At 42.4% G+C, this 22,413-nt stretch overlaps 1 protein-coding gene across 3 annotated transcripts in view; it reads left to right on the plus strand.

Moving 5' to 3' along the window:
• PPIL6 (peptidylprolyl isomerase like 6) overlaps positions 1-22,413 on the plus strand; it is a 171,850-nt gene that overhangs the window by 124,227 nt on the left and 25,210 nt on the right. For all 3 annotated transcript variants that reach the window (XM_085611192.1, XM_085611191.1, XM_085611193.1), the window contains exon 7: positions 18,935-19,070. In XM_085611192.1, the coding sequence (XP_085467318.1) occupies positions 18,935-19,070 (136 nt within the window). The remainder of the gene's footprint in view (positions 1-18,934; positions 19,071-22,413) is intronic.

Here is a 22,413-nt window from a genome sequence, read left to right on the forward strand (position 1 = left end):
GCTCTGTCGCCAGACAAAACTATCCCTTAAAATAGGCATTCTGGGATTTGTGGGGAGCCTTGGTAGGGCAACAGAATACACGTAAACTTGTTGGGGTGGGATGTCAGTTAAGGAAAAGAGACATTGCATGTCCCTTTAGCGTTCACAGAGTGTCTCAGGGATGGACAGATGCCCTTACATGTAAAAAAGAGTATACTTGGTGCTCGGATAACAACAAACGCAAGAAGATCTGGTGGGAAACGTATTGTGTTAATAAGGCCAACTGTTGAAGATATGTGTCATGGTTGTATTGCTGTATCACACACCCATTGTATTTATACCAATGGGAGGAGTTTCCTGTTTGTCCTTTTTGTAAAATTGGCTGCTCCTGCTTGTTCATGTTATAGTTATAAATAAAACCAAATAAAAAATCTGTTTATAAAAAAAAGAACTACGTACTCACCATTGTGTCAGACTGTCTTTACTTTTGCATATTAAAACAGATATATGTATAATGAAATTTATTTGCTCCCTATTTCCAATTATATTACTCTATCTAGTCTATTGTGATTATTATGACCCTATAATGCCCAATACATTGGGTACATTGATACAGAATATTCTTAAAAAACACAAAATCTCCTGTGCACTGTTAACTGTTTTCGTTTGAAAGGATGTATTTTATATTTTCCTTGATTTTATTTATTCCCACTTTGCCACATGGTTGTGGCTATGGTCTGTTCTTTATACTTTTCACAACAAAATAAAAAAAATGCAATAATATACTTCCAAATTGGCAGTTTTGCATGATATGCTTTTGTGATAACTTTGTAAGAAAGAGTCTGTAGTAACACTACATTGCCCTAGTTTTCTAAGAGTATGAGGAAAATCTATGTTTCGGTGAACACTGATGAGTCATTAAGTTCGGGTTTTCTGTAGTACATGAACACAGTCAGATTGCATGAAGTACTCTTATTAGTCCACGTGCAGGCACAGCAACACACCTAGGGACATTCATGCACTCAAAGATCAACTTGCACACAGAAACCCTGCACACGTAGCAACATAGATATAGGCAAGCATCCACAGATGCCAACAGGCAGACAAGAACATAGAGACAAAAACACACAGGCGCCCACACAGAGACACATGCAAACAAGTAACATCCACCAAGACATGTAGACGGATGGGTGCCTATGTGGATGGATCAATGGATTCATGCATGGAGGCAAGGTGTGTATCTACGGATACATTAAGAGGGTGATGTGTAAGAAAACCGTTTGTTCAGTCTTCACAAAGAAGAAAGTCTTACATTTTTATTTGGCTGCTTTTATACGTTTTTTGTCTATTAGCGATGTTGACAGTTTACATTGCAATACACGTGATGCTGTAGACTCTTTTCTAGTTCATGTGTACAAATTTGAGCTTAAAGAGCGACCAAGAACAGGTTTCTGGTGTTTATTCTGCGGTGAGAACTACTGTCAGCAGAGCTATACTGCAAATATTTTTAAAGTAACTGGAGAATGCTAACAGCCAGTGTGAAAAAGTAAATAACTAGCTTACTAGCAAAACATGCCTTTGAAAAAGAAAAGCATTTGCTCCTCTTCTTGCATTCACACATAACCTGAAATGCAAACACAAAGTTTCACCAAGGCTAAGCTTTCCTTGGACTTCCCACTCCAGTGAAGAGAGGACTTGGGGCCAGATGTAAATACCTTTTTTGAGTTCGCAATCAGGCCATTTGCAAGCTCCAGAAAGCTTTTTTGAATGTACAAAACCCTATTTTGAGATTCGGTATCGTATTACCAAATCTTAAAATGGGTTAGCGATTCAGTATTAGGAAGGGGCGTCCCTTCCTAATGTGTGAAGGTTTTGCGACTGAAATGCGAGCGCAGAACATTCGCATTTTACCGCCTACTTGGAGTAGGTGGTAACCTATTCGCAAACAGGAAGGGGTCCCAAAGGACCCCTTCCCCTTTATGAATGGTTGTAAAAATGTTTTTAAGAGCAGTCAGTGGTCCCACGGGCTAGGCACGTTTTGGCTGCGGGGACTGGGTGTTCTACTCCCCAAATATGCCTGTAACAGGCAATCTCCATCTGTTGATTATTAGTGAGCACAAGGGGCAGCGACAAATGAAACACCTTGGACTGTTGAAAATGGAAGCCCTGTGTTACGAGGGGACATTCCTGTCCATTGCCCAATTCAGAACACAACTCTGTTATATTTATTTTTAAACTTTAAAATCAAACACACTGTCACAATCCATTTCAGAAGGACATGGGGCAAGCAGGGGTTCCGTAGCCCAATTGTGGGGATTGTAGAGTCAACTTCAGCAACGTAAAGCACTAAGTTTGTATAATTCCCTGGCAGGCGTGAAGTCCTTGAACAATCTTACATCATCTGATGGCAGGCGGCAAGTGCAATTGGGCCAGGGCTTTTCTTTGTGTGCTCCAGTCTTCCAATGCTGAGGGTCCGCAACCTCTCACGATCTTTCCTAAATGATGCAGCAGGCCTTCTCAGTCTTCAGACATCCTGTGTTGGTGTCTGACATCTTCTCTGTGGCTCCTTTGACAATCAGTAAGTGTTCTTCACAGCAGCCTTTGGATGACGGTCCAGCGAGATGACCCTGCCTTCATGATGACTCCCCACCTGGCACACTGGGGTCACCAATCTAACTTGGATAAGGGTGACAGCCCTTGTTTTATGTTGGCCCCTCCCAGCACTCAGGAGTCATTGACTGCTTGCACTGGGGTGACGGCTCTAGTTTAATGGTGAACCTCTTCTGGTACACGGGCGTTACCAGCTTCGCTGGCACAAGGGCGATGGTCTTCACTGCTGCAACAGTCCCGACTGGAACTAATGTTTCACACTTCGCTCACCGGGACCCACTCGGCGGGATCGCCAGTAGGCCTCACTCTGTCCGGTGCTCTCTTCCTCCTTACTGGGTTCACTGGCATTGGCAGGCTGACAGAAGGCTGGTAGACCTTTGCTCCAAGCTTAGGGCAAGTGGTCTTGACTGCTGGGTGATTGACTGCTGGGTGATTGTCCCTCACCCAGCAGGGAGACTAGAAGGCATTGGTCCTGACCCAATCAACTCAAAATGTGGCAAGAACCAAAAACCAGTTGCCCTAATCGGGATACTGGACAAACCTTTTCCCAGGATATGTCTAGGATTAGAACCACTAGCAGCTGGCAGGATTTAATAAAACAACCGTCCACTACATAAGCTCAAAAAAGAGATTTAAAATACTTACGAAAACTGTGGGTGATGTATTTTCCATCCTATCTCGGAAGACCTCTTTTATAGAATACAAGGTTGAAATTCCTGAACATTCCAAAGCCCATCTAGCAACCTATAGCGTCCCAAAGGCATGCAGGAATCTTAAATACTAAAACTCTCCAGTAGTGGCTGGTCCTCCCCTTTAGTTTTGGTTCCAAAACCCAACTGCAGCATATATTTTTATATAGACTTCGGAGAAGTAATACCATACCTTCTTTCCATGCCAATCCTTTATCTTGGGTGGACAATTCAATCAAAAATTGGGAAAAGCTGCTTTTATTAGCACTATTAACTTATCAAGGTTATTGCCAGACCCCTTCACAACCATTGAAATAACCATAAAACAGCTTTGACTACACTGAGATGGTTACATGAAGTCAGGGTTCTTCCTTCTTGGCTACATGGCGCGTCCGTCACATTTTAATGGATGATTGTCACTAATTTGAAACCTTATCAATCATATTTGTCCTCTTATTTGGATGGCATTGTTAGATTCAGTACTTCATGGCTGAAAGACATCCACCATCTAGAGCCTCTCCCAAAAGCTTTAAGACAGGCAGGACTCACATTAAATCCTGTAAAATGTACTTTAGCCCGTTATGAGGTGAGCCACTTAGTTTATCTCCTGGGAAACAGGGTAGTCCACTCACAGACCTGATACCCTGAGCTATCGCCAAAAAGAAAGTGCAAGCTTTTTTGGCTTTGCTGGCCATTATTGGCAGTTTGATCTCAATCTTTCGGGGATGCTGTGCAGCATGGTTAAAAACATTATAAGGCGCAACCTATTTGCTTTGGCATTGCTTATTTTAATCCTCTCTGTTACTCGGTCTTGCCATCAGACTGCTCTCCCTATCATTCCTAATTGTAGCCCTATGAACGAGTGATCACCTCTTGCCGAATACACTAAAATTGCAGACTTCTTTGAGTAAATAATACTGGCCAGTTCTTTATGAATGAAATATATCTGCACTTTTCCTTCATATCAGACTAGGGGGCATATGTATGAAGCCCATTTCCTGTTCGCAAGCGGGCCGATTCTCAGAATCGGCCCGTTTGCGAACAGGAAAAAGCCTTTTGGGATGTATCATCCCAAAAGGCCCTTGCAAGGTAGCGAATCGCAAAATTTGCGATTTCCTATTTTGCGAATGCATTTAAGCAATCGCAAATTGCGATTCCTTAAATGCGATGTAGAAAGCACCCAAGTTGTGCGATTTCTCCTTAAGAAATCGCATAATACCACCAACTTCTAGTGGTGTTAATTTGCCATTTCTTTGAAAAATGCAAGGGCATGTATGTGCGCCACATGTGCACATATGCTCATGCACACATGCTCACTTTTGGAACCCTTGCACCCTTGAAATTGCGTGCGCAATTTGCGAGTACCTATTGGGTACTCGCAATTTGCGCACGCCATTCCCGTTTATTCCTATGGGCCTCTTGGCCCATAGCAATGAATGGGAAGGAATTCCTTAATTGCGACTCGCAATTTGCGAGTCGCAATTAAGGAATGCGTAGGAATCGCAATTATTATTGCGATTCCTACATACATAGCAATTTGCGAGTCCTTAATAGCGATTCTCAAAAAATCGCTATTAAGGACTCGCAAATCTGTTTGTTGATACATATGCCCCCAGATGCGGAACTGGTACGCTGTTTTAACAAAACACTGACTTTTGAAAGGAGAAGGTATTGCCAGCAGTCACAAATTCATATTGAAATATAACTGTCATAATACTTTAAATGCTTCTAACTCTTCCTTCCTCTTTCAGTCTCCAAATCAGTCTCTCTATACCTAACGTACAATCCACGATGTAATAAATAACATTGGGCCGTATATACTAGGCCCTCTTGCAAATACAAATACTGAGATTCACAAAATCATGGAGTTTGAGACTGCAAAAGGGCTTTACTCTATGTACAAAGCCAATTCACAGTTCAGAATATTCTTTCTGTCACTAAAAGGATTTTTGCAATGCTGTCCAAATCGCAAATAGGAGGGAGTGTGAAAAGGGCATCCCCATCCTATTAACCAGTCAGAGAGGAATGTATCAATTGCTTGTTCAAACCATTGATCAGATACGACATTACAAAGAAGGAGGTCACTTATTAACAAATCAGATTTGTCAATCTTGAGAAACGTTTCAGGGATAGTTGTCACTGTTCCAAGGGACCACTACTAACTCTCAGTGAAACTTAATGAAAAAAAGAAAACAATATTTTTAAACACAGTCGTGTTTCCTTTAAGGAAAACAGGCTGCATTAAAGAAACAAATCTTGCTTTAAACACAGACATGGTGGTCTGCTGACCCTTGCAGACCACCATCACTATGATTCTGGCCAATCGCTGGGGGTTGCAGATTACAATCTGCTTAATGAATATTAATGAGACAGGTCTTTATTCAATCCCCTGCAATCAGTATTTTGAGAAACAACCTGTTTGTGCTTGCGTTGGTTCGCAAAATACTATTCCATTTGCAGAAAGTTATTTATGAATTTGTGGCCTTTTTTTTGCAAATGTAATAATAGTATGAGGCCCATGGTCTGAAAACATAACTGAATTTACCATGACTTTAGCTTCAGAATACTCCCACTATCAATTTAAAGAGATTTTTAATACATATTGGAACTGGCACAAAAATAAAATAATGAAGGACCAGATGTACAAAGCAGTTTTTTGGTTGCAAATGCTCTGATTTAGGAGTTTGCGACCCAAAAACTGCTTTTAGCAATGTTCTAAACCCATTTTAGGAATGGTGAACTTTTAACTGATTCCTAAATTGGGTTTAGAAATCGATAAAGAATCGCTATATGGAAGGAACCTGTTGTAGGCGTCCCTTCCAAATAGCAATTCATATCCAAATGCATCAATGGCTTAGGACCACAATAGCGGTTGTAAGTCATTGAAAAATTACCGACCTCCAAGAGAAGTGGTAACCCATTCACAAAAGGCAAGAGTTCCTATGGGGACCCCTTCCACTTCCCCTTCCTCTCTGTGAATGTTCATAAAAAAGTTTTTAGGAGTAGGCAGTAAATATTTCTTTGTAAACACAGACCTGGTAACTTCAAGGAAAACTGTCTGCATTTAAAAATAAAGTTTACTTTATTCAGATTTGATCATAGGCATGGTGGTCTGCATAACCCAGCAGAAACCATTTCAGTGATTTGCATCCAATCATAGTGCGTTGCAATTTGCTACCTAGGTTATTAATGTTTATGAAGTAGGTCGAATTCTGACCCACTATGATTCGGATTTTTAAGAACTGACCCATCAGTACATAGGCCATTTCTTAAATATCTTTACTGGTTGCAAAAGTACTGGTAGCAGTTTGCGACCAGATCTGGCCCAAAGGGCTTAAGGAACATCTGTGTCCCATTTAACCTCCCGAATCATTCCCCTTTCCCAACAGCCAATAAAGGAAACAAGGTTGAACGCATCTTTGTAAAAAAAACAACCTTCCTAGTTTATTTAGACTGGGCTGACCATATTGCAGCATCCTAAAAAATGATCATGCCCATCTGAATGGTGTTTGCATTTTGAAGACCATAAGAATGTTATCCAGATCCAAGTGAAACCTACTCAGGAAGCCTCCTACATCGAGGTGAACACTTGAACACACCCAGATGCACTTGTAAACCTTCCCAAGAAGCAACAAAGTAATCCATGGACGTGGTCACACCTCTCAAATGGAGGAGCTCAAGGTCTTATAAATTGACTGTATGATATGTGTGTACGTAGATTAAAAGGAGCAAACATGTTTTTCCACAAGCTAAAAAAAAATGGTGTCTCTCACAATACCTTCCACCTTCTTTACACCTTTCTCCTTACTTACGTCTGCCCACCCTTCTCCCCACCTTTCTCTCATTCTTCCTCCCTTCACCTTTTTTCCACTGCCTCTCGCCCTCTCTGTAGCTCTTTATCTCGCTCCATATTACCTCTCTCCCTTTCTTCTTTTTTAGTGAAGTTTTTGCTTTATACACCTAATGCATCTACACAAACTTCTCAGCATTGTGCCAAACCTTGACTAGAACAGGACCAGCACTTAGAAGGGATGCTAATGGGAAATTATTGACTCCACATAAGTACTCCCATGCTTTGAATGGGACAGAATCAGCATTTCTTAGAACGTCTCCTTTAGGTTCTGTTTGACAGTAGTTGCCCTTCTTAGCGGGCTGTATTTTAATAAGGATTTTTATCTTATAGGAGGCAAATCCACCAGATAGCTGGTGTTCAATTCAATTTAATTCAGTTTATTCTGAATGTTTTCCATCCATAAAAGTAACATACATGTCACTGTTGTCATTTTATTCAATTTAAAAACACAATATAAATATTATCAAAAAGTTAAAATTACAAATACCATCAGGTTATAAAGTGCCATGTGCCTCCGCAGTATATCAGGTGAGCCTGTAGGATCGACATGTTTCATAGCGGGAGGTATTTTGTGTACCTAGCTCAAAGCCAGAGTCTGGGCCATATTTAATGTTGCCTCAGCTCCGCCTACCTTCTGCTTCATCAAGCTCTATTCGTATCTGTAAAGCGTGGTCAGGCAGGTTGGCATCATTCATATGCTTATCTTCAGTTGATGCTTCCTCCATGTTTAAGGCACATTGCGCCATTTTATGTGTGTGTATTTTGTCGTCTATCCACTCGTGATATTGAAATTATGTACTTTGAGACACATATCTGTATGCATCACGCCACTGCGTGCTCTCCGCATGCTTCAAATTCTAACTTTAGTTCTCGTTCTGCATTTTCAAGATGTTCCTGTCCAGAGTTGCATTTTTATTTTTTTAGGGTGCCACTAGCTTACCCTCTCTATCACATTAACCGCCCTGGTGAGGCGTACATTCTTGTTCATACTGCCATTTATTTTCCGCTTACTTAGGCAAACTTATAAATCATGACAGCAGTGTAGTACAGTTGTACTTAGTAGCACTTCGAGTGTTTCTCCCTAAGTGTAATAACTGTCTGAAGTGCACATGTCTTTTTTTCTTGGGGGGGGGGGGCGTGTCATGATGGGCTTTCCTGGCCCAGCACAGAGACGGGCACCTTGTGGATTTAAAGTGAATTCATTTAACCCAATATTTCTTTCATTTAGTGTTTTATTTTCAGATAGCAGAGCTTTGAAACACCGGTCAGGGATTGCCTCTTTGTAATTCTGGGCTGTGTTGTCTGAAAATAATGCACTAACTCAGCTAAGTATGAGGTTAAACAAATTCACTCTAAGCTCCTCAGGCTCATAAAACAGGCGCTCGGCTCTGCCATTCATCTGAAAAGACCATCATCATATGACCCCGCAGGGCTTTATCAGGGCTTTAAGTAGGATATAAAAAGCTGAGGGCCGTCTCTGAAAGTTTCGGACCAGAAAGCGTAACTAGAAATCCTTTCCAGGAGGCATGGCCTTTGAAACTGAGGGTGTGACATAAAACATGTAGCCTAAAATTCTCTGCTTAGTGCTGCATGCCAGTAAACCATTGTTTTGGTGTATCTTTTAGTTTCTGCCATTGCATCCAGACATATTGCACAGTAACAGACATGCACCTAAAACAAGCCAGACCAATTGCTTTGAAAATAGACCTGGCTTATTTGCATTTTAAAATAAATGAAAAACAAGAATGATTCTGTTTTGAATAATTAGAATTAAAAATGCTTAAATTCTGAAAATATGAGACTGTGATTTTTAACATGACTAAGGTCTGATAAAGGGGTAGTGGTTTTATTGTTTCTCAAACCCTTCCTTTTTTCCTTTCGCACCACTTTTTCTTCAGTCGCTCGATTAGATACGTATGCCCTTTTTCTCCCCTCGTGTTTCTAAAACCTTCATCTGCATATTTCACACCTCATCTCTTTAATCTCCAGCACCATATTTTCACTTTCTCCTGCATATATTTATCCTGCATGTTTATCTACATCTCTACACACATGCAATGACCCACTCCTCTCTAAGCACTGCATTTTCTTTCATTTCTCCCTGTCAATATTTTGAAACTTGCGTAACTCCTTCAAACACTTTCACATAGAATCACACGAGGCACAAGTTCTGAGCAAATAAGGAGTTGATGAGTTTGTATTCTGAACATTTTAGTGATCCACTGACAGGCACTGTGAGAAAATGGAACTGCCTTCAGCCTAAATGCCAGAGTTCTCAAAGGTGATCCATTAACCCACCCACATCATGAACTCACAAAGTTACCTAAAAGCGACTCTGTTCACAGTATTCACGATACAAGACAAATATTTTGCCTGGGGAAAAAAACTACTGAAGAAAGCAAATATTCTTAAAGTATGCAAGATTAAGTAAAACATGAAATGGAAACAGAAACTATATCGCTGACACTGACTACATTATCAGAGTGTATATTTTTCAGAAATAGATCAGTGTTTTTACTTTTAAAGTTAAGGTAATGAATATAGGACTCGATAGGGACGTGTTTCGATGTCAGCTTCTAATTTCTGGTAGGCCTGCGACTCGGAGGGACTATCCCACTTCAAGCTCTGTGGCCCCTGTTTTTTGGTCTTGCCTAGGCAGCGCATGCGCTGCCTGTGCTGTCTCTTCGATACATGTTGTATCTAGAAATGGGATAGAAGCACCTCCCATCTCTACATTGGTTCTTGTTCCAGCCCTTCATAAATGCCTGCTTTTGTTTGGTGAATATGCTTAATAGTCCCTCCTTTTGGACTTTTGTAACCTCCCATGAGAACTGCCCCTGTTACATGTGCTCTTACTCTTTCTGTTATTTATGTCGGTAAACACTCTTTTATTAGTTTTCCTGCCACTGGCTTGTTTACTTAATACCCGAGAACTTCCAAGCTTTCTGCGCTGCCTAACCCTGCCCCACACACACACTCACACCTAGGAATGCTGAGTGGATTAAACGTCGTAAATTAAAATAATAGCAGGCTCGAGTCACGAGCTATCTCTTCGCTGCACAGACGGTCTACTGTCCCAGTGCTGCGCTAGGGACTCAGCTCTGCCTTTATTTCAATTCACGACTTTCAATCCAGTCGGCGCTCTGAATCCCCTCTCTTCTTGCCAGAGTATTATAAGTCAATCTGTTTACTTTCAAAAACGGAGACTGTGCTCCATGTTTTTAGCATTCAAACTTCTGAATTCAAAATGAGCTTTGACCCGAAGCTATTGGAGCGCATAACATGATTTCCAGTTACCTTGCATTCATTTAGGTGATTTGTTCATATTTATAGGTTTTTCAGATAATGCAGCCAATCAAAACTGCCCGCCCGTGTAATTTTACAGCACTTGGTGCTTTGTAGGCAGTTTAGCCACCCGGCCTGTATTCTGTCATGATACATGTCACTGCAAGCTCCATCAGTACAAGCGCTTGTTGCTCTTATCTGTGTGTGACTTGAGCGCCACAACTTTAAATCTTGGAAGGACTGACCCAGTCTCTCATCATTCCGACTTAAACAAATGGGATAATAATTAACAAATGTGAAAACTGTGGGCGTCCCTACCCCCTCCCCACACACACAGTCTCACCACACAAACACACACACAACTTTCTGCTCCTTTGTTTGCCTCAGCCAGTTAAATGTTATTAACACTTAGGACACAATGTGGAACCTTGTGTGTTGTAGACTTTTTCTTATTTTTATTTACTGCTAATTGAAAGCATAACCTTGGCCTGCCGCATATTTTCTTACCTGTTGCTATGGGAACTCTGCCTGTTGTGGAAAGACTAGAAACAAGTGCAATCCTTGTATTGTGGCGCGCAGCGTGTTAATCCCATGCAGACTGTAGCTAAAGCAACACTGCACTACATGTCTGAGGCAGGGAAAAGAGGGTTTGGTGAGTTGTTACACTCTACGGTGGGGGTGAATACAGTTTCTAAATGCGGCGACACTTCCATTGTACATTTTAGACTTGACACATCATTACCATACAGGGAGACCTGGCCAATTTAATTAAGTTTTTCACCGTACTTCCTGCTCCTTCGTTTGCCTCAGCCAGTCGCATTTCTTGCCTCCCACAGACTCACCCTTACCAAGAGGCATGGCCTATGAAACTGATGGTGTGACTTCAAATATGTAACCTAAAATTCTCTGCTTAGTATAGTATAGCGTGCCACTTAACCAGTGTTTTGGTGTATGCCATTGCATCCAGACCTATTGCACAGTAACAGACATGCACCTACTGTTTTGCACATCTGTATTCTTTTTGGATGCAATCTAAAGCGCCCAAACGACTCATCGGGGGTAGTAAACACTGTATAAATGTAATGACAACTGCAAGAGAATCAGCAAGAGCCTATTGTCCGCCCTCTCTGCAGCCAAAGTTGCAACATCAGTGCAAATACCTGCTCCCAACAGAGATGAATACTGCACAAGTTAATGGTGCCGTTTAACCATAAGGAAGCCAGGCCCAACCCATCTCACCTCTCCTGACAGGCACGTAAAGTAAGAGTAATTTAACAGAGAGGAAACGGTTTCAGTGCTGTTCAGATGCTTTGTAGGCGATATTGAGAAAAGGGTCGTTCAAGCTTAAGCTCATTAGGAATTGCAAATTTGGCTGCTATTCCACATTGTCGCCAACATGCAGATAATAAAGCTCATTCAGGGTACATTTACAGTCATCGTGACTGTGACTGCAACTGCATTTTATAGAAAAAGCAGGGGGTTGAAACAAAATGCTCGCGTATGTGTGCATATTTTATTTAGAAGCTGTTTTGTAGCAACCGGTACTAGTTAGCAGCTCTTATTTGAAAGCTGTTTAAATAACATGTTTGATTCTGGGTTTAAAAACTGACTTTTTAGATATTCCCTTAATTCCTCCTCTGTGTTTGTATATTGAGGAAAGCTGTCATTCTGTGCCCCTCGTGTGATTTCGAATTAGTCCTTCTATTTATTGTGAAATGTCCCAGTTTATTGCTTTCAAAATCTGGTCACCCTTCTCAATGCTGGCTCTCAAGATGACCCGTGTGCTTATAACCACTTGGAGCGAGAGATATGTGGTAGGATATTAACCTTTTTTTAATGTTGATATATATAATTCTTTAGAAAAAAAATGCCTGTATATTACTAAGTAAAACAACTTAGCATGAGCATTAATATAAAAATTATATTTAACTTTTTGCAAACATCTATCCATTCATTCACCGCACCCATCCATTAATTTACCTACTCATCTATCATCCATCATTCTCCCATTCGTCCCACTATATGGCACTAAACCCATCACTGATACACAGCCACTCCCCCATACCCACTATCCATCCACCCATGGCCTTTACCCTTCCACACTACCTGTCCTCCTATCTCTTCAGAATTGACAGTCACTGACAGTGCGCAGAGGCCGTCATAGCGTGGAGAGTGCTGGGCAAGGGCATTTATCAATGCTTGATTAACACCGTTAGGTACAAGCAAGGACAACTCTTTGATAATTTCTTATAAGGTCCCAAAATCGAGACCTATTGGCTATGCCAATGCTTGTTTGCTAACGTTTACAGTAACCCTCTGAAGGCACGACCGCAATCTAGACAGTATTCCTGCTACCTCTCTTGCTAGGGTTTTTTCCCGTCCGTAAATGTTTCCTCTCTGGCCCTTGAGAAGAAGCTCTACTATAATTTCAATGGGGGAGGGGAGTGGTCTTTAGCTCTTCTCTGGGCTCCCTCTGTTGATTCACTTACAACTTTCTCTGCCTATTTACGTCAAAGCCGAAGACATAGATTCTCATCAAAAACAGTTTAGTATCGCCTCGGCCTTTTCTTTGTTCACTCAGTAGCTATCCGGGCTTCCATCATGGATCCACATCAGGAACGTATTTGCATTTGATTTCTGTTCCCGTCGCCTCTGTCTTTGTCTAAGCTACTTAAGAAGCTCCATCCACTTTTCACAATTTGTACTTCAAGCTAACCTCAATACTTTTCCATGGAAGCGCCAGAAACCTCTGCCCTGTCCTTCTCTTGCAGTGTCAGCTCACGCATTGGGTCTTCATTTTTTTTTTACGGTTTTATATAGCGCAAACTCGACCCAAAGGTATCAGAGCGCTAAGTGCCGATATCGGCAACCCCCCCGCCCCTCCCCCCCCCGCTTAGCAGTAAATAGTCGCGCTGCGCAAAATAATACAGTCCACACAAATTTTAGTTGGGAAAAGTTTGCTGCAGGTTTATTACATTCAAGGAGTATGCCAACTTGGAGGGTTAACTTACGGGCCATCCAAGGGCTGGCAGCGTGACTCACCTAAGCTGCCCTGCCCACCTGATGAGGCAACTGCACCAAGGCCAATCCAATCGGTGCTACCATTTTGTGGGGGGTATACCTCTTACATATCATGGACCACCAGTCCATACCTTTTACTCACAGCTTTTTAGGGGTGGAGCGTGACCAGGCAAGCCCCCTGTTGCTCAGGCTTACAACCGCCCGAGGGACTAGCTGGCCGCCATCGTTCTCAACCAGGGTCCTGCCGTAAAGACTGCTGGGATTTTGGTATTTGGCACCCTTATTGTGCTCCTGAAAGGGTATCCCTCGTACCAATTAGCCTCAGGATCGCCCTATAACTCCGCCTTCAACACAAATGAATACATTTATACATTCAATAAATTAGCAAGCCCTCACGCTGGCACACAGGGTAAGCGGTTAGGAGGGTGACTTTGTGTCCAGCGGGGGACAAAGAGGGTGGCCAGTGGGTGGGGGCAGGTATAAATAGCTGTCCCCAGCCCAGCGCGTTGGAAATGAACCAGAGGAGGCACCACACCCGAGAGGGAGGACTCCCAGAGGAGGGGGTCCCCGAGACAAGGTGCGGGGGGTGCCTGAAACGACTCTAGGGGGCCTTGCTCTTAAGGGGCTTACTGCGTGTGCTGCAGGCAGCCGCATAGTACCGATATCTGCAACCCCCCGCTTAGCAGTAAATAGTCACGCTGCCCAAAATAATACAGTCCACACAAGTTTTAGTTGGGAAAAGTTTGCTGCAGGATTATTACATACAAGGAGTATGCTAACTTGGTGGGTTAACTTACGGGCGATCCAAAGGCAGGCAGCGGTGACTCACCTAAGCTGGCCTGCCCACCTGATGGGCCAACTGCACCGTGGCCAATCCAATCAGTGCTACCATTTTGTGGGGGTTATACCCCTTACATATCATGGACCACCAGTCCATACCTTTTACTCACTCCTTTTTAGGGGCGGAGCCTACCCAGGCAAGCCCCCGGTTGCTCAGGCTTACAACCGCCTGAGGGACTAATGGGGCGCCATCGTTCTCAACCAGGGTCCTGCCGTAAAGAATCCTGGGATTTTGGCATAATGCACCCTTAGTGTGCTCTTAAAAGGGTACCCCTCATACCAATTAGCCTCAGGATCGCCCTGTAAGTCCACCACAGCCCTGGATGTGGCCGCCGTCATATCCAGGGCCCTCCACCCCACCATGGCAGGCTTCATAACCTCCTGCAACGTGTGATTACCAGTCCTTCGAGCTGGACACTTTCCTTCTACCTCTGAAGGTTCCCAGTCCTTCTAGTTGGACAATTCCCATCCACCTCTGCAGGTGTACTCCGTCCCTACCGGGGAAACCTAGTCGGGTATTCACTCAAGAGACCACGCATTATAAACCAAGCCCTTCTTATTTTATTTGATTTTGAATTAAAGATGAATCAAGCCCTTCTGCTTGGTGGGCTTGTGCATGGCTTATTTACCCCATCGTAGGCAAGTTTGCTGGCCTCCACTTAAAATGGGAACTACTGTTCTGTTTTAACAACAGCTTTATTTACCCATCCGTAGGCATGATCAATGGCCTGCTCAGAATTGAAACAACTGCTCTCTACTTTAACCACAGTTCAGGGGGAAATTCCTATGGTGCACTGAGCTAATACAGGCATACTAGTTAGGTGTTGCCCGGTTGTGCCTTACCCATCACCGCCCAGTCACTGATTTAGAATACGCTGGAAAACATATCAGAGTTCGCCTCCCAGGCCAACCGTGCATTTGTTAACAAGTTATTGTTTGTGGCCAACACCATACCATTCTCTCTGCCAGCTGGCCTCCTCCTGTTTAGGAGTACCACGCCGGCCAGAAATGTACCCAAACGGGAATGCAAAACGAATGCTCTTCGTAACCCTGGTTATGTCTGATTTAATCCATTGTGCACTAGGTGCAAATGTGCCTTACATATAGGGTTGACTAAGCCATTGTATACCCTCGTACTTGATTAATCCCAAAATTAGGGTTTCAAACTGATACCCGTGTACCGCACCAGCAGTGGAAATGTACCTGCTTCTTTCAAATTTGAATGCATGCTGTGTTCTAGTAACTATCAGCATGAGTGCACCAAACTTTTCTTTCTCACCCTCATTTGAGTCACAGCACCCACATTTTTGGAATGGTAAACTTATGTAACCTCCTTCTAAAAACCCACTCTCTTTGCGGGTTCCTGGCACTGTACACTTCTGCCCATATATGGCCAATATGACGCCTGCAGCATCGCGCCTACACCCTTATACTGCTTCATTACATGACCATATTGCATGCCAGCACCTCACCTTCTGACTGAGATATAAGCTGCTGTGACGCCATGCTGATGTCCCCTCCCAGCGCATGTCGTGCATTTCCCAACTTCTGCTAATGTGTACCATGGAGCAGCCAAGTGGATGGGAAAAGGGGGGAACAATATGTACAGATACCTGCCTTTTCTTGAATAATGGAAATGACAAATGTTTTCAATACATTGTAGTCTTTTTGTGCTTTCATCCATTGTTTCCCCAACTTTTGGGGCAGCAGCACACTTGTTAGATGACAGCTTCCATAACCATTCTAGCTACCATATGCAAAAGAAACAATTGATGTACGGAATGCTGGACAATGCAAACATTCACCCCCAGTCACAAGGATATGGGTTTGATCCGTCATTCTTTTGCTCACCACACCACCCTAGTTTGGACCCAGCAATATGCAAATCAGTCTTGACTCTGTTCCTTATGGGAACAGTCCAGTCCGAACTGCCAAGCCAGGTCCTCCCTGGCCAGGCTTGCTTGAATCCAGTGGTGTAGTGAGCACGGGACTCAGATCTGGGCATACCCTTCCCACTTATGGCGACATATGCAAAAGAAACAATTGATGACTGGAATGCTGGACAATGCAAACATTCACCCCCAGTCACAAGGATCTGGGTTAAAGTCATCATTATTTTGCTCACCACACCACCACAGTTTGGACCCAGCCATATGCAAATCATTATTGACCCTGGTCCTTATGGAAACAGTCCAGCCCGAACTGCCAAGCCAGGTCCTCCCTGGAACGCAAACAAGCATCCTGGGACCGGTCTCAGGGCATCACCCTTCATCCCCCAGGCTAGCTTGAATCCATTGGTGTAGTGAGCACGGGACCCACGTCTGGCATACAGTTCCCACTTAGGGCGACATATGCAAAAGAAACAATTGATGGAAGGAATGCTGGACAATGCAAACATTCACCCCCAGTCAGAAGGATCTGGGTTTAATCCATAATTCTTTTGCTTACCACACCACCTCAGTTAGGACCCAGCCATATGTAAATCAGTCATGACCCTGTTCATTATGGGAACAGTCCAGCACGAACTGCCAAGCCAGGTCTTTCCTGGACCGGAGACAAGTATCCTGGGACCGGTTTCAGGGTATCACCCTTCATCAGCCAGGCTAGCTTGAATCCATTGGTGTAATGAGCACGGGACCCACCTCTGGGCATACAGTCCCACTTAGGGCGATATATGCAAAAGAAAAAATTGATGGACGGAATGTTGGACAATGCAAACATTCACCCCAGTCACAAGGATCTGGGTTTAATCCATCATTATTTTGCTCACCACACCACCCCAGTTTGGACCCAGCCATATGCAAATCAGTCTTGACCCTGTTCATTATGGGAACAGTCCAGCACGAACTGCCAAGCCAGGTCTTTCCTGGACCGGAGACAAGTATCCTGGGACCGGTTTCAGGGTATCACCCTTCATCAGCCAGGCTAGCTTGAATCCATTGGTGTAATGAGCACGGGACCCACCTCTGGGCATACAGTCCCACTTAGGGCGATATATGCAAAAGAAACAATTGATGGACGGAATGCTGGACAATGCAAACATTCACCCCAGTCACAAGGATCTGGGTTTAATCCATCATTCTTTTGCTCACCACACCACCCCAGTTTGGACCCAGCCATATGCAAATCAGTCTTGACCCTGTTCATTATGGGAACAGTCCAGCCCAAACTAGCAAGCCAAGTCCTCCCTGGATTCAAGCTAGCCTGGCTGATGAAGGGTGATGCCTGCTTGGTTTCTGTTTCCTACGCGCCATAGGTTTAGCCATGCCTTTCTCTGCTGTAATAGACTACAGTAAGGGGGTCTGAGTACAGCACTATAGAAATGTTGTTCGTCATGAACTTTGGTGCTACAGAAGACTACTTTTTTCAACGCCCGGTCCTTCAACTTGTCCTTTCAGTAAGCTGGAAATGCCCATTGTCATTAAAGGTGAGAGTGCGGTACTGTTATACCAGATTTAACACTGCAGCGTACCAGTGTGAGAGCAGTTTTATAATGATGGTCACACTCTTCATTTTTATTCTATTGCTACTTGACATTATGATAAAATCCAGAAGGGGCAACCCTTTCAAACCCAATGTAAAAGTAAGATTTCAGAGGTTTGGGGATGGTCTGTAACAGTTTGGACAGCTGTGGCGCTATTATTTCTTGCCAGCTTCGTGTACATTTTAATATAGGAATCAGCATTGAAAAGGAGAATGTTCCTCCAACTTCTAAAATATAGAAATCTTGATGAGTTATGATTAAACGACAGTGCCTTCAATTTGTGATGTAGCCAACAAAATGTCAATGGCAAGTTTAAAAGGTACTAACTGTTAGGGTGATTGAGACCATTTGTAAATTGAATACATTGTAAATCTTTAACATGAAAACAAATAGGTGGAAATGTGTATCTATTTCCTGTAGTAAAGGACACCACAGTCTGGTACATGAAAGCGAACGGTTTATTGCTTTTGTTTGTTTTTCAGTGTATTGTACTAGAGGCAGCGTTTAGGGTCTTTCTTCAGAGTGTGTTAATACCAAATAAATGTTGCAGGGAATCTGTTAATTTTTAAGTAGAGGAGTTCTTGCATTAAACTGGAGAGTTGGAGCGGAGGAGGCGAATGCCTGGTTCAGGAGAGGGTTTATGGCAGACTATTTGAATATTTACAGAAATCCATATGGCATAGATAACCTTTCTGCAACCCTTTCTTCACCTTTAGCTCCATCTTGGCTATCCAATCATGATTACAGATGAGCTTTAGCTCCATCTTGGTTGTACATAACTTGACAACAGATGTCCAGATTTCCTTTAGGGGGAAAAAGGGAAAAATCTTTATTTGTTGGATGAAATTTGCATTTGAATTGGGATCCACTTGAGAAAACATTGACGGGCCTTCACCTGTTCAACCCTCGTGAGATAACATGGATGGATCATTCCCTTTTCATCTAACTTGAGAACCATTGAGAGGTCATCACCTGTTCAGGTTTACCTTGTTAAGTAGAAGGTTTGTCGTCCAAACAAAACAAAACGCAAATCTGCATGTTCGGTCCAGTCTTTACAATTTGAATGATAATCCTTTATTTAACAGAATTTTCTCTATATGAAAACGTTCTATTACTAGGTTTAGTCAATGTCAACCGCATGAATTAATATTTTTTGGTGAAATGTTTTTCCAGATGAAAACTTTGCCGTTCCACACAGCAAGAGGGGTATTCTGGGAATGGCCAACAAGGGGTCTCACACAAATGGCTCACAGTTTTATATTACGCTGCAGGCCACTCCCTACATGGACAGAAAATATGTTGCATTTGGGTATGTATAAGTTATATATTTCTCAATTAAGATTTGAGCAGATTTGGCTGAATGTGGTGTTTTTCGTTATTTTAAAGCTGTGGGATACACAATACAATACATACCCATCACTCCCTTACACAAAGATGGGAAATCCAGAGCACTTCCTACCTATCAGAGTGCAGTCAAACAAAGAAATAGTGAAGTCTTAGAAGTTGGAACGTTCACCAAGAATGGAGTCAAAACCATATGAATGAGTCCATCAACTTTCTTTATAAGTCATTGCAGTAAAACATGGGAATCAGCCAATGCATTTCGTTCCTTTGAAGGAACTTCATCAGGGCTTCAAATATCAATTAGAATGTTAAACATTTTTTTTTTTTGTAGATGAGATCAACAAGTAGCAACTTGGAAAAGATTCCCACAATAAGGGTCAAAACGTATCAGATCCAGCCTTGTAATCTGGATGTTTTATTTCCCAGCACTTAAACCACATTTGCCGTGTGTTGGTAAATAGAACATCCAGATATTTGAAGCCCTGATGAAGTTCCTTCAAAGGAACAAAACGCGTTGGCTGATGCCCATTTTTTACTGCTATGACTAATAAAGAAAATTGATGGACTCATTCATATGGTTTTGACTCCATTCCTGGTGCATCTTCCATCTTCTAAGAATTGGCTTTTTCTGGATTCCAGTGGAGCTCAACGGCGGTGGGTTCCGAAGTGGATGCACATTATTCTTAATGTTTGCAGATAGGGATTGATGTGCTGAACCTTAGGTCAGCCATTGTTAGGAGTGTTTTTGTGAAATAGTGAAGGCATGGAACTATTTCTTAAATATTATTCACCAATGATTATAGTTTATGAACTATTCTTTTGGTTTGAATGTCCTTTCAGCTCTAATTCCATAGCACACAAGTGGCTTAGTGCGTTCGAAATGCCAAAGAAAAAGAGTAAACATTGTTGTTTTTTTGGTTAACCCTTTCGTTGCTCGTTTGTTTGCAGACCTATTTACTGGAGTTTAATTTTCAAAATTCTACATTTGGTAGTTCAAGCACATGTACCTCTCAGGTGTCTTTCTACATCCATGTACACCCTATGTTTCTTTCAGCACATTCAGGGCAATGTATTGGTGCAAAAACCACATCAACATCTCATTGCAGCCTGAAGCTATATTGACAAATGTGGAGATATTCTCTTTTTTTAACACATTTGTTCAATATTTTGTTGCATTCCTAAATGGAAAAAAACATAAGTGCTGGAACACTAATCAAGGAAATATTGCCCTGAATGTGTGGATTCCGGCAACACCAATTATATGTTGGTTTTCCTAGGAATGTAATCTGTACAGTCAATTATGTAACATAATTTTGATCGCAAAATTGCGGCAGAATCACTGTTTATGATATACTGATCATTTGATTGCTTATACCAATCTCAGGGCTATATTGAAAGTATAATTATATGTTTTCTAATGTTGTATGAACGAAGGAATCTATAGGTATAAACCACACCTTCCTTGCCCTGGCTGGCTGGGCAGTAGAACACCCTGAATATGACGTTTGTCACCACATTATTAGCGATTTATTTTTACAAATTATGTTAATTCCTTTAAGTCTCCTCTGGGGTGGAACATATCCTTCCAAGGCTTGACCCTCAACTTTCTTCCACTGAGTCTCCTATGCATAGGGGTACCATACATGTATCGGTTTCTAATGATATGATTCAGGGTGCCTACATGCAATAAACCGGTTTACTGCATTTTAGCAGTTTGGAAAGCAGCTGCCAGCGAAATCTCGGTTTTGAGTACCTCTCTTTTGGTCAGATATCACCAATGGGCTTAAAGAAACATTCAACCTTTGCACATCTCAAGCTTTCTGTTTCTTATTGCCAGATCTCCTTCACCCTGACTGGTTGGCCTCAAGATCATACTGAACATGACGCTGCGAGATTTGTAGCATTTTTTCTGAAAACACGGTAATCACCCCAGTGTCCCTCATGCAGGTACATATCTCTGCCAAGGCTTGAACACCAGATTTGTTCAGAGTCTTCTGAGCAAGAGGGAACCATAAATGTATGGGTTTTCAATGGGTTATGGGTGATCACAGGCTATAAACTGGGTGCAGTGAATTTTGTAAAGTTGGAAAGCAGATGCAAAAGGCGGTTTTGAGTACTAGTCACAGATTTGACCCACGGGCTGTATGAATACATAGCGCAAACTATATATTTAACATTTGTCCATCACATAGCTTTTGTCGTTGGACGCCTGACTCCTCACCCTGATTGGCTGACCGGGATAATGCATTGAACAAAATACTTGTCAGATTGTCTATATTTCTTCCCTCCACAAATGGTAGCTTCCTTCAGTCTTCTTTACACAGAAATCTATCCTCTCATGGCGTGATCCAACTCTTTGAAGCCCATGGTTTCTTAGTGTGGGTTTATCAGTCATAGGTTGGTTTGCATGGATTTGAGCAGAGATCCACACACTTGACTCAAGGGAATATTTTTGATGAGGAGATGAAATGGGGGTAGTCAGAGGAATTGGAGCACAGTGCCCACTCGTTCCCATGAAAATCTACCAACCTGAGACATTTCTGAAAACTGTAAGTAAAATACAATCCACAGTGATGTGGCTTGCATAAATCACAATGCATTTATTACTCAGAATTCCCTGTAAATGGTAAAGGATATCTAACAAAAATCTTCCTTTTTCTTTGCCAGAAAACTCCAGAACTTCAGGCAAATAGCAAAGGTCCTACCATCCAATGTTCCTACTCATCTCCTGATACAAATAGTATACCAAGTTGGTGAGCCTATTGCGTGGGAAAACAATAAGCCACATTTTTGACCATCTGAATATCACATTGACACTATATTGAATTCACATGGTCGTATATTTTTGCCTCTGTCAGTTACAATAGGCCCACCTACACTCCTGTTTTTATTAGTAGTGAGAACACTGGGTTATTGGAGTTTTGCTGTTCTTCACAAATTCCGTCACTGAAATGTGAGGAAATTAGTTTTTTTAACTAATGTTTGACCTGTGCATGGCATTCTGGGTATGAAAAAGTGGTTGTAGCCACACAAGTTATACCACCCAGGACTGGTCCTGGGGTCTAGAAATTAGAAATGTCAGGGGTTGGTAGGTTTCCCTTTGTACAGGACAACCCCAGGCTCCGAAGAAGAAAAAATCCAAATAACATCTGGGCTCCTCGCTGGGCTGCAGATCTGCGTATGTGTATGGTCTCCTGTGACATTAGTGCTGAAGAGATTTTTTCTTAGCCTCAGAAAAAATCAACACACCCAAACATACATACACACATACATACACACATGTCTGCACTCCTGCTTGTAACCCAGAA

The sequence above is a fragment of the Triturus cristatus genome, chromosome 6 (genome assembly GCF_964204655.1).
Source record: "Triturus cristatus chromosome 6, aTriCri1.1, whole genome shotgun sequence".
NCBI lineage: Eukaryota > Metazoa > Chordata > Amphibia > Caudata > Salamandridae > Triturus > Triturus cristatus.